General features: G+C 32.8%; 1 protein-coding gene across 2 annotated transcripts in view; it reads right to left on the minus strand.

The window, feature by feature from the left end:
- Positions 1 to 4,212: 4,212 nt before the first annotated feature.
- URI1 (URI1 prefoldin like chaperone) overlaps positions 4,213 to 13,923 on the minus strand; it is a 64,753-nt gene continuing 55,042 nt past the window's right edge. For both annotated transcript variants that reach the window (XM_082437653.1, XM_082437652.1), the window contains 5 exons: positions 13,370 to 13,544; positions 11,712 to 12,048; positions 9,804 to 9,946; positions 8,767 to 9,016; positions 4,213 to 5,997 (listed from right to left, as the gene is read on the minus strand). In XM_082437653.1, the coding sequence (XP_082293779.1) occupies positions 5,815 to 5,997; positions 8,767 to 9,016; positions 9,804 to 9,946; positions 11,712 to 12,048; positions 13,370 to 13,544 (1,088 nt within the window). In that variant the 3' untranslated portion in view covers positions 4,213 to 5,814. The remainder of the gene's footprint in view (positions 5,998 to 8,766; positions 9,017 to 9,803; positions 9,947 to 11,711; positions 12,049 to 13,369; positions 13,545 to 13,923) is intronic.

Raw genomic sequence — 13,923 nt, forward strand, 5'->3', positions numbered from 1 at the left:
AGGGGGATGTAGGGTTGGGGCACAGGAGGCAATAAACAAGCAGGGTAAAAAGAATGCCCAAAACAGCAGAGTAAGTCACAATAATAATAATTACAATAAACCTAGACTAAACCTGACAGTTATAGGACATGGTCAGAGTAGGTTAAAAACTGTTAACAATAACAATATATGTACATGTACACACACACACAGAGAAAACAGAAAGATCTCTCTCTGACACACACACACACCACACACACGAAGGAAACTGTTGTAACAGGAAATATTTAACTAGCTATATTTTTATACAAAATACTTCAAGGCAAAAAAACCCCGACACCGTCACTAGGGGTAAAGAGAGTCACTATGAGGCCTCTGTATTATGAACATACTATTCTATACTATTATAGAACAGAACAGTGTATTACATATCTATGTATTCTATATAATAATGTCTAAGTTTACATAAAAATGATTTTTCAATGAAATACTGTTACACTATTTCTACTTTTACTAATCTCCATCTGCACATTCCTTTCTTTTATGCACATGGCCAAATCATTGAAACTTCACCTCCATTCCACCAAGTCAAAATGAATTCTCTTAATGTGTAAAGCTTAAGAAACAAAGCAGTTTTCCAACTCATATTTTTTAAAAGGTGACCTCACTGCGAATAAGCAAGACTATACAGATATACAGATCACACATTTCCTTACTAGTTATGTGCTCCTGCTTCGAGGGCAATTTAAACATTAAAAAAAAAAAAAAAAAGTGTGAAGACTGATGATTCTGGAGCAAGGCTGCCTGGGTTTTTAACCCCAATTCCACCACTTAATAGTTGTGTGGCTTAAAACATTGCTTAATCTCAGTTAGTTTCCTTATCTCTAAAATGGGGGAAAGGGATTGAAAAATAGTGCCTACCTCGCTGGGTTGCTTTATTAAATGAAATAATCCACATAAAGTATATAGAAAATGCTTGACACAAAGTAAGTGATCAAAAATATTGATTCTTTATGATTCATTGTTATTTAACGGAACTGCAAAAACTTCATATCCTAAATGATGTTTCTTTAAAATGAAATTTAAATAACTGAAAAAGCATTTTAAAATGTAAAAACTTCACAATATCGACCAATGGATTAAACATAAATATTTATTGTAGTTGAGGAATTCATTTAACAGGCATTTAATTGAAAGCCTATATGCCACTCACCAAAAGGATACATAGAAAAAGATTAGCATCCTTAAAAAGCTATTTCTTATGGAGGAGAAAAATAAATCTAATATAATGAGGTATCTGTATTTTATAAAATTGGAAATTATTCCGATTTATGGAAAGCTCTTAGAAATCACCTGCATGACCAATTCCCCCCCCCAAAATAAAAATATAGCAAAATGAATATAATCACTATAAACACTTTAAGTCCATTTAGGACACTATAGTGTCCCAAAGTTATTATCAAAGAATCATCAATAAAATGTAGATATGCAAGCAAATGTGTTAAAACCACATCCTTGATAAGAAAACAAATACTGTTAAAAACAGACTTTATCATGTTTAAAAGAAATCATAAAGACAGCCCATTAATCCTACTTCTAGGAATCTACCCGGAAGATACTTCCAATGACACAAAAATACATACACATCAATATTACTCACTGCATATTTGTAATTGCAAAATTACTCAGAAACCTAAATGTCCACACACAGCAAAGTGGCTGGATAAGCTATGCTACATCTACACAAAAAAAGTGGTATACCTGTTAAAAAAAAGGGGGAAGCTCTCTGTAAACAGGCATAGAGTGATCACCAGGGCATACTATTAAACACATTAAAGTGGAAGGGAGAAGTTACATGTTATCCTTCATGTAAGAAAGAAAAAAAAGAAAATATATGTGTATCTATTTGTACAAAAGAAATACAAAAAGGTTAAACCAGAAAATAAAGAGATTGGTTACTAACAATGAGTAGATGAGGAAGTGACAGAAAGAAGACAGAAATGAGATTGGGGCAGCAGGAATGAGGGAGGAGTGTTTATCTTGTTTATCTTTTTACATAGCTGTGACTCTTAGAACCACATTAATGTTTCATATACCCTTCACACACTCCCCAAATAAACCATTAAACCCAGCCACAATGTGGAGAGAATCCAAAATGGAGCACAAACACTAACAAATGAACCTAACTCTATTATAAATGAGTAACAATCACGATGAAGGAGTGGGAAAGAAAAAGAACTTTTGATTGATACTTATAAAGCTAAAGAAAAAAAGAACTCAACATAAATAGTGCAATATACTTAATAAACGTGTCTCTCCGGGAGGTTAGGATTAGCACTCTAAAACTACTTTTGTGTGTCAACAGTTGACCTTTGAACAACATGGGTGTGAAATGTGCCTGTCCACTTATATGTGGGTTTTTTTTACTAGATACATACTACAGTACTATATGATCCACGGATACAGAACCATGGATACAGAGGGACAGCTGTAAAGTTATATGCCAACTTTCAACTGTGAGGAGAGTCAGTGCCCCAACCTCAGAGCTGTTCAAGGGTCAACTGTACTAGATATTTTAAAAATAAGTAAATACATTGTATATAATAAGAGCCACGTTTCTCACTATTGAAGAAAGATGTCATAAATAAGGAAAAACTGAAACGAATCCTGTGGTTGTTAGATTAGAATCAGAAGTATCAGTGTACACTTACATTTTTTAATGTACATAAACAAACAAATATACATAGATATGTGCATCAGTTAGTATAATTTCCTAGCCTTACCTACTAAAAGTGCCTAGAAGCAATGACACCAAAATGGCAATACACACACTTACATGAGAAGATGTTGGTTTTTAAACACCATTCTCCAATAAAAGGATCAAAGGCTCCTTGGAGAAGTGGTTACTGGTTCCAAGGCTAGGGCAGGAAAAATACACACCTATAACATTTTGTGGTGTCAGAAAGAAAGTGTTCAAAACAGATGGAGACTTGTTGAAAGAATTCAGGAGCCAACTCAAAGGAGTTCCTAAAGGTCAAAGGTAGAACAATTTGAATAAACAAAATAATGATAATTGGATTTTGACCCACAGAATAGAATATCCAAGTCCATACAGATACAAATTAATAAACAGGGGGAGGGGTGGCGGGAGGGTAATGACACAGATTTTCATTACAAAAGAATTCCAAGAAATAAATGTAGAAAGAAAGGGCAAAACAGAAAATCACTATTAGGCAAATACCACAGTAATAACTGTTGCAGACAAGATCCACAAATGAATGTGAAAATTAGCGGGCTTAAGGTTGAGGAGAAAAAGAAATCTGTAAATCGCAAAGTATCTCCTCCAAGATATTTAATTAACTACAAAGAAAAAGACAGTAACTTTACAGTGGAGAAACCTGGCAGACATCCCCTTAACCAAGTGATCAAGGTTAAAGTGATGCAGCTCAAAATTAAGGACCTCCTGAAATGACTCACTAGAACGCATCTCTGATCTGAACCTCTTGATATTATCTATTTCTGTGGTAGTCTTGCCAAAAATGCAAAACCTCATTCTAATCATGTGTATTGGGCAAACCCAAATTGAGGAACATCATACAAAATACCTCACCAGTACTCTTCAAAAATACCAAAGTCATGAAAGATAAGGAAAAACTGAAAAACTGCCAGTGATTGGAGAAGACTAAGGAGCAATAACAAATAAATGCAAGGTGGGATCCTATATAGGATCTTGGAACAGAAAAGAACGCCTAGTAGAAAGTTGGTGAAATTGAAATATGATCTACAGTTAATAGCATTGCACCAAAGTGAATTTCCTGGTTTTAATAATTGTGTTATGTTCATACAAGATGTTGTAATTTTAGGAGAAGCTGCATGAGGGGATATATGGGAACTCTACTATTTTTTGCAATTTTTCTGTAGGTCTAAAATTAGTTCAAAATTAAAAGTTAAAAAAAATTCAGTCTGTTCTGTTTTACGACTTAAAAGAGAACACTTAAGACCAACTTCATTTTATCATATTGAATATTGAATTTAATATGAAAAATAAAGCTATAAGGTTAAGTTACAATTTGAAACTTTAAGACTGAAGCTATGAAGTGGGGCAACACTACTTCATTTGGTCTTCAGCAGAAAATCGAATACTTCTTTGTTCCTACTACCATCTTGTTCCATGAGGGAACATCTTATTTGCACGAAGAAACATAAACTACATAAACAACAACAGGCTCAAGATGAAGTTGAAGAACATGAGAAATTATTTAATGACAGTACTCTTGAAATCTATGTCTGCAAAGAACACCAGAATAATCCCACAGTGAAGTTTGTTTCTGGGGGAAAATCTAACACAGAAAGGCTCACTTGACAAGCAGTTGGAGTTGGGGGCTCCTTTGTGTGTATGTGATTGTACTCTTGGTTGTTTTTTTTGTGGGGGATTGGCTGAGAGAAAAAGTTTTTAACTAAAAATACATGCACAGTTGATCAAAATTTACTAAAGAACAAATCTTCTACATTTTTAGGCAGTCTTTTAAAATCAGTCCTCTGTTCTGATCTGAATTATCCATTAACTTGTGGGGATTCAGGCTCACCCCCTTATTATTAAAATACATATTCATAAAACTTTTATAGTTGTGCTGTTCTAGTTACAAATAGCTTCTACTTTTCTAGGACATAATTTCACTTTGTTTAAGCAAGAATTCATTAAAGAAGCTATAAATAACCTTTAAATATTTAGCCATGAACAGAGGGTGGACTGGCCTTGATGGCTTATTTTAGTACTAATGCAGAATGCTTTTTAAAAGCTACATTTTAGCATGCATCAAGCTAATGATTAACACTTGCAGTGTAATTTTCAACGTTAGAATAAATTTCTCTTTATTTTAAGGAGTTCTACCAAAAGTAAATATGTTTTTCAATCATTTACTACTAGGAAAGTAACCTTAAAGAACGAAAATGTTTGGGAGATTAAAACGTACAATTTCTTATTTTAAATTTTTATTTATTTATTTATCTATTTATTTATTTTTATTATCTAGACAACCTTTCCTTCTCTCCCAAAATATAATGCCAGTTAAAACTGCACACACTAGGGAAGAACTGCCTATGGAATTGTAAGAATTCAAGGATCCACTGTGTGGTGCATGGAACATATATATGAATCAAATACATTTCTATATTTGATTCTGAATCATAAAGTTCACAACATTTTAGAGACCAAGTTTCATAAAATTTTTACTTTAAAAAAAATGTACAAAATACCATTCTTCCAATCAAAGAAACTTTCCCTTGGGTACATGCAGCTTTCTGTCTTAGAGATTACAGAATGACAGGCAAAGGGGGAGAGATTTTTTCAATAGCCACCTAGCTGCAAAATCTACAAGAAGTAGATTTTTTTAAAGTGCCTTTAAAATGCTTAAGCAAGTAATATAATTGTTGAAACTATTTGAAATTTTAAAAGTTTCTTTAAAATGGTCCATATGGTATGCACAATATCACAGCTGGTACAAAACTGCCAGTATTTAGTTCAAAACACAAAAACAATGCATATGAACAGTATTCTTTGAAAAATAATTCAAAATGCTGCCACTACTTCATAAGGCAAACTTAAACAAGAGTGTTGACAGTATTCAGAGAATTAACAAAACAAGCTGAATATTAAAGTATTTAAATATTTACTTTGATTTCTTTTTAACACCATTGATAACAGTAAGAGAACTTGCTGTTAAATTAACTCAGGATGCCTTATTTCAAATTACATGTAACATATTTTGCTATATATATTCTAAACAACTGCAAAACTAGGTTTTAGGATGTAAACTCCCATTTCCTAGGCAGGCCCTAGTTTTTCTGCTGCAATCTGGCAGCTTTGAACTTTGAAACCCTCTTTGCAGTTCCTTCTGATACTTCTGACAGAACTTCTTTTCGTTCTGGAATGGTGGGTAGCACAGGATGAGCCATGGCTGGGTGTGGTGTTAAGGAAGGTGACAAAAATTCTTTTTCTATTACAGTTCCAGAAAAAGCCTGGAAGACAAAAGTCAGATTATGATAATAAAATGCAAATAAGGTGCCCACAAAATCTTTATCCTGTATTTGCCAATTAGACATTTCTTTTCATTAAAAGTAAATTCATAAGATTTTTTTGATAGAACTATAACATCAAAATACAAAGTGCTCATAGAAATCAAGTACCATTAAAATATATCTTAATTACACCACCAAATATAAGTAGATTTTTTAATAGTACACATGCAAGAAAACAAAAATGTAAAAACATGTTCACATGGGATTTTTAAAAAATGGGTAAATAAAAGGTCCTCAACTTTCATACATTCCATTTATATCCAGACCATGCTGTGAAAAATAATGTATTAAAATTAAGAATTCTATTAGGGTGTCAAACATCAGCTGATGAATGAGCTATCCTATGGTGGCCATGCTGCCTGTGAGCCAAGAGCTTAGTTTCAGCAGCAGTGACATCTCTTAGGTGGTGTTCATTCATGCAATTATTTGCGTATTTTATTGCATCTTGCCTCATTTTTATTTGAGATCAGTGGAAACTGAAAATTGAAAGTGCTGGTGCTAGTGGAAATAAGTATCAGTCTCAAATTTTCATACAATTAATTCAATGAGAGAAATCAAGGCACCACAAAAAATGATTCTTTAATCTCAACCAGATGTTTGCTGGACTTAATTTTGGTCAACTGTATGTAATGTATGTATGTAATGTGTACAAAATGATGGAAATAAAACCAAAGATATGTCTTTTTATGTACAGATCTATCAAAATCAAGAAGTTATGATTTTTTTTCCCCAAGATTTCTAGTATTTGAAACCCCCTCACTTTCATCTTCTAAAAACTCATTACGTACAAACTAAAATTTGACATGTAAACTTTCATGTATATTTAGCTTGACTTTGTCTACCAAGTGTACAAAATGACAATGTATCACTTGAATAGTTTAAAAAGCCAACCTCCACCAGCTTGCCCCACCAAAGAAACAAAAACCAAAAATGCCCTGACCCTCCCACAGTACTCTGAGACCTTGGGTGGAGTCCAGCTCTTAAAAGAAATTCAAAGTCTACTTTTCTAAAAACTCTATTTTATCACGATGAGCACAGAGCCTTCTTATTATACTAAAAATGCTTTTGAAAAAGAGAATATTTTAACATTTAAAGATATCAAAAAAGATATCTTTCAAAGTACTTGCCATAATCCCATGAACTATTTATTTTGATGTTAAAAAATTTATAGCATCTAGGTGCTAACTGTAACAGTTCAATACAAAATGCAAAGCTATTAAATAGGATGAAATGAAAATAAGTTCCAGACTTGAGCTCTAGCTATACCACAATATATTAAGTCCTTACAAAAACCTAATTTTCAGATACTTAAAAACAGCAAAAGTCTACCACCTGTTTTTCTAACAGTAGGGAAGACTATTAAATAAGTTAAGATACTCTCCAGGTCAACTGAAATCATTATATTGGGAGAAGGGAAGGAGAATATTCTAATCATACATACTGCCCCTAATTACCAATGACCCCTCCATCCCCAGTTACCATTTAGTACAATTAGTACCACTTAGGGACTATTTAGCAAAAGCAACAGAAGTTTTACATATGTTTATTCATATATAAAGATATATATTTTTATATGTATTTGACTTATACTCAAATGGGTATATCAGTTTGATATGGGTATGAGTTCCCCAGTCTTCCTAAATCCTTCTTAAATTAAAAATCTGAAATACCCACAAAACATAAGAGTAAAAAAATATCAAGTCTGGGTATAATGGAAACGATAACATTCTTATTTTGGTATCTCCCAATACCCCTCCTTTCCCCACGCAAAAAACTATGTGCAACATGGTTGGTAAGAGTATATGTGTGCACTCATTTTTCTGAGGAGAGGATCTCCAGCTCTCACTAAATTGTAAAATGGTTCCACAATTCCAAAGAGTTAAAAATTTCACTGGCACGAGCCAAAACATAGGACTATAGATAATTATCTGCCATGTATATATTTTTTCTTTAACTCAACCAAAGCATTTAAAAGAGAAAAGTACAATCTGCTACTTGAACTAGCATAAAATGACTCTAAGTCTGATCTAGTGGAATTTATTTAAAATAAGCTGCTAAATAATTTTCTAGACATGGGACTTCCCTGGCAGTCCAGTGGTTAAGACTCCATGCTTCCACTGCATGGGGCATGGGTTCGAACCCTGGTCGGGTAACTAAGATTCCACATGCTGTGTGGTGCAGCCAAAAAAAAAAAAAAAAAAAAAAATTCTAGCCAAAAATGAAATACATACGCTAATTAAGATACTTTAAAATTCCTATTTCACAGAAATAGAACTTCAAGAGTGGTAATACTTTCATTTTGAACTACTTTATTATAATACCTATATTGTGTTTGCTAGTGACTATTAATTTTTTATAAATTATTAATTATCAAAAAAGCACAAACCTAGAATTAATTAATTAGGATCTATGACTTTTGAGACTAAATATATGTATGAACTAAAGAAGCTACAAGATAAACAATGCTATTACTCTGTCGATTAACTTCAATAAATAATTATATAAAATAATTCAAGAACAGTAAGATTAATGATTTCCAGACCATACCTGGAAGATTCAGCAGCTACAATTTTTAAAAAATCTTTTCAACTCCAAAATGGGGAAAATGAATTGCATACCCCTTTGAAATGGAGCTACCACCACCTTTTTAACTCACAAAGATTGGTCAAAGATACTATATAAAATAAAGAGTTAAAGATACACACATACCTCAGGTGTTACTGATAAAGGCAAAAGTTTCTTTTGATGATTTTCTTGTTGTTCCTCGTCCAAAATGCTCTCATTAGCATCACTACAAGTGGCCTCTTCACAGCTAATGCTCCTCAAGACTCCCCGTCTATCATCGAAGTCAGCAGCACTGCTTTCACTGGTATCACTGCAAACACTGTTCTCTCTACTGCGAGATTTCAGGATGGACTTACGAGGGACATATTCTCCATTCACGATATCAACAAAGACTCTATAATATCAAAAAAAATACACTCTTTAGTTAACTCATAAAACTGAGGATAAATTTACAAGGATTTTTAAAAATCTTTTCTAGAAATTAACCTGAAATGTTTTATTCAAACTTATATCCAAAATTTTCACCATCACAATAGTTCTGTAGCCTCGAATGACGTATTTACATTACTTTTATTATTGTTTGGCCTAATAAAATACAGCCGTTTAGCTATACACATGTTCTGGGTGACAACAGCGTGATTTGCCAAAATTCTACATATATTTTAGACCTACTCAGAAGTCATTTAGCAATTTTCACTGTTTTACAAATAAGCGTCATGAAAACAGTAGGTATTTTCAAATGATAGCTTTCTCAACATACAACACAACAAAAAATTGGAATAGCATACTTAACTTCGACTCTGTGGAAAGGTAAAGCACATGCCAAGCACTGTCATAGCTGTGATAGGAAAGTGCTGCCCCAGCACACTAGAAACACAAACTTTCATTCTAAAGTTAACATACAACATTTTTTGACTAGATTGGGAATGTTTTAAAAGCACTGGCAAAGAGGGGCAAAAGCAAAAAACCAAGCAACATTCCAATTGCTTTGAACTGAGAAGCTGGGGTGGGGCTCAGCAGCTCCTGTGAGAGCCTTTAAAACACTAAGCTAACTCTATCGGAATACCTCACTTTTCAGTGAGAGCCTTCTGTGTTACAAGCAGCCTTTTCCTGTATATACTCAGTTGCAAGAAATGAGAAGGGAAGAGCAGACTGCTCTGCTATCTGTGAATACCACTCACCTGTAAATGTCAGCAGGAGTCCTGATCATAGGCAGATCTTGGGGAGAATGACCACTGCCAGAGCTGTTCTTTCGCTTACGTTTGGCTTCTTCTTTCTTTTCACTGAATTTTAAAGTGGTATTTTTTCCAGTATTTATTCGTACCTAAAAATTTCACAGCAAAAAATTATGATCCTTTTGAGAAATCAAGGCCAAAACTAAAACCAATAAACTCTACAATTAAAGAAATAATAGTAATAGAGGCAGTTTACATTTTTTGACACTGAAATGATGTGCATTATCAGCTAAGGCTAACAAGTCCTTATCTTATCATACTTCTATAGTATTAAATTATACCTTAAGTGACCAATTCTAGTCATCAGTGACTTTATTATTATACAGAAAGCAAAATACATACAAACTAAATGCTAGATTATTATAAGCTTTCACATTACCCATTACTTTAAGTTTTTGGCTTAAATCATTCATTTCAAAACAAAGAGCACAATTAACCAAAATAAATATTCAGTAAGAATATAAAATTTAAGTCATAAAAACAATATTAGATAATGCTTAACTATTTAGAATTTTTAAAATACTTCTAATTTTTAAAAATTTAAGGACCAAAAAATAAAAATCAACCCTGTTCAGGATTAATACATTATCCTTCTATCCCTACTCGGCATTTACACCATCTTTCCACATTAATGACTGCTATTCCCCGTAATATTCCTGCAAATATTATTTATTCTTCCTGTTTTATCTAAATGAAAACTAATTTAAAGCCTGAAAAGCGAATCACAAAACAAACTTTTTTCCTGGCTAATAGGTCAATTTTTTCCAAAGAATTCCAAGATGCTCCTTTTAGTCTGAAGTATTAGAATATATATTTTAAAACACCATATAAGTATTTCACTTCACATTAGAGCAGGGAAAACCTGACCTAAGAAATAGCAAATATGTCTTAAACACGTTTCATTAAATAATAATCTCAGGCATTTAAGGCTGCTACCACAGACCCTTACCTCTGATACAGGCAAATCCTGCAAGGGTACCTTGTTGTGGTAAAAAAAAAAAAAAAAGCACCAAACTGAGAAAAAGGAGTCCCTGTTTAATTACTAACTAGCTCTATGGTCTTCTAGGCCCTAAGTTTCCTTGAGAAAGACAAATTAGAAAGATGAAATTCCCAGTGGCTCCTTAAAGCAGTATTATGAGGCCAAGAGAGCAAGGGAATAAGTTTAAGGTCCTTCCTTCAGTGAGATCCAACCTGCTTTGATCTGGGATTTTAAAACTGGGTATTCTACAATAAGTATGGAGGGAACAAAAAGTCTTTTGATACTAAGAAAATTTAAAAACCTGTATTAGAAGATCTCTCTGTAGTAACCCCCAGCTCTAAAATATCAAAATTCTAAAACCATGATTACCACCCAGAGATGTTTATATTTAATTTGTGAGAAATGGAACTAATTTTCACTTCCTCCTAAATCTTTCCTTTTTGCTCATGATGCTCCTATTCATTTTATACCCAAATAGAAACAACCGGATATAATTAAAAATTTAACTAATGCAAGTCACTTTCGTCTTAAATACACCAAAATGCCCAAATTAACTCTAGAATTCTTAAGAAAGCTTTCTGAATGAAGGACAGGTGGAGTTACAGTAGCTGTCACTCAAACTCATCTCCTTCCAGACCCCCAAATTTCAAATTCTATTGTGGCTTCAGAGAATGGACCAATACCAGCTAACTAGACTTTTTTTTTCCAATTTCTTTTTAGATAAATTGGTCAGAGCAAGAGGCAAAAACTGGTTTTCTTGTTTGGCACTATCAACAATATTAATCCCTGTTAATATTGTTCTTCTAAAGAATATCATAGATGATCTCTAATATTCAAATTATATGAAAAATTAGTAAAGTTAAAAGTATACAAACCCTCTTAGGTTCGACAGTATGAGAAAAATATATTGTTGGTATAGAATTATCTTCAGCCCCTAAGGTATCATGGTCATTTTCATTATCACCACCATCATCATCATCATCATCTTCTTCATCTTCATTATTGTGATAAGAATTTGAACCATTCACTGAGCAGTTCCAATGACTATTCACTTGACCATTGAACAGTTCTGAATTTGTAACATTCTGATAACAATTGCTGGGAGTGAGAGAGTCCGTTACTTGATTCATCATATTCACATTTATGTTCTGATCTTCCTTTTCCTCTTCAGAGGACGTATCTTCTCCATTTGCAATCACAGTATCAGGCTTACTAGAAAAAGAAAATTAACAAGATCAAACAAACACACTAGAATTTTACATATTCTAATTTGCACTTAAGTTCAAAGGGTAAAAACTAAGGTTTTGCATAAGGTATTTTTAAACTAGATTTCTAGGCTAATAAAATGTTTTGAAATGAATTAATAAAAAATAGTTTCTATGCTAATTCCATATGTTGTAGTTATTCAAACATAAGTAGAATACAGTAGATTTTTTTTTATCTTTGCAAGGAGGATATTGGCCATATACAATAAAATACCATACAAATACAATCATAAATTTGTAAGAAATCACAGAGAATATGTTATCCCTATTTAAAGACCAGAAACTACAACCACAGAACTATAACATATTCTTTTCTATTTCTATAATCAAAATATTTTATAAGCATGTATTATTGTAATTTTTAAAAATAAAAGATTTCTACGTATGTACCTGATTTATACATATACATACACTTCTCATGCTTCATTCTACAAAGGATCTGAGGACCTTATAAAAATAACAAAACCCAAAATGCAATGAACTGAAATAACAACACACAAAAGTAGAAAGAATCATGACCAAGAAAATCATAAGATTAAAAACTGATTTACAAAAATTAAACAGTATCAGTTAATCAAAAAGACCTAAGTATAGGTGAAATGGTAGTGAAAAAAATATCCTTTGTGCTTCATGTCTTATTTTTCACAGTAACTAATTCTGCATATCATTTAAGCAAAATAATATAGGAACTTCTATAGTAACAGTTTTCACTGAGCACTCTGATAATTCTGAGTGAGTGCTAATACGTATTTCAAATGGCAATTTGGTAAAGTTTTTCATATCTATAACTACTTGACCAGATTACAAATTACCTGCTCAATAAGCAGAAAAGTTTGCAAAGGAAAGCAAGGATAAACATTTTACAGCAACAAACTTAAACTGAATGCCCATATTTCTTTTTAACAAGTCATTCAAACATATAGCATTATCTTGACTACAGTATAAAAACAACTCATTTAAAATATAATATATAAAGCATCCATAATTATTAAAAGTGAAGTATCTGGTATATCTTATTTTATTATACAATATAGGGCTGAAACCTTATAATAAAAAATAGGAATATTGATTTTGTGTATTTCTGTACACACACATGCACTGGCATGTGCATGAACACATGGCCTTAAAAGAAAATATTCCAGAGAATTAATATTTATTTTAGGGTGGTAGGGTTATTGATATTTTAGTATAGCATGCTTTTCTGTATTTTCTTCAATCAGCACATACTTTATAAGGAAATGTGTGTAAGGAACTTTGTCATTAGGTACCTATCAATATCAATTTCACCCAGCAATTCTTCTTGTCTCTCTAGTTCTTCAAGTCGATCCCACAGTTCCTTATCAGCAAGCAGGTCCTTGGATTTTAGATCATTTGAGAATTCTACTTCAAAAATATCTGAAGTTTTTGGTTTGGAGTGAGGTTTATGAGCAATTCGGTGTTTTGCTATTCAAAAAAAAAAAAAAATGGCTGTTAAAAGCCAATTTTTAAAAGGCGCAAACCTAGACTTAATAAGATTTTCTCTTGGGGTGAGGAGGATGTTGAGAAAGAGGGGGTCATGATTTTTAAGCCAAACAGTAGACCTCCAAGGATGTATGTCTCTTAGAATCTTGCTACTTAAGAGTGTAGTCCAAGGACCAGCAGTACTGGCATCCCTGGAGAACATTTCAGAAGTATAGACTCTCAGGGCCTCCCCAGACCTGCTGAATCAGAATCTGTATTTTAACAAGAGCCCCAGAGGATTCACAAGCATATTAAAGACTGTGAATAGCTGCTTGAGAGCTTCAAAAATGCATAAGCAGAAATGGTCACAATGCACTCTAGC

This window comes from Balaenoptera physalus, assembly GCF_965194825.1.
Source record: "Balaenoptera physalus genome assembly, chromosome: 19".
NCBI classification, from domain to species: Eukaryota; Metazoa; Chordata; class Mammalia; order Artiodactyla; family Balaenopteridae; genus Balaenoptera; species Balaenoptera physalus.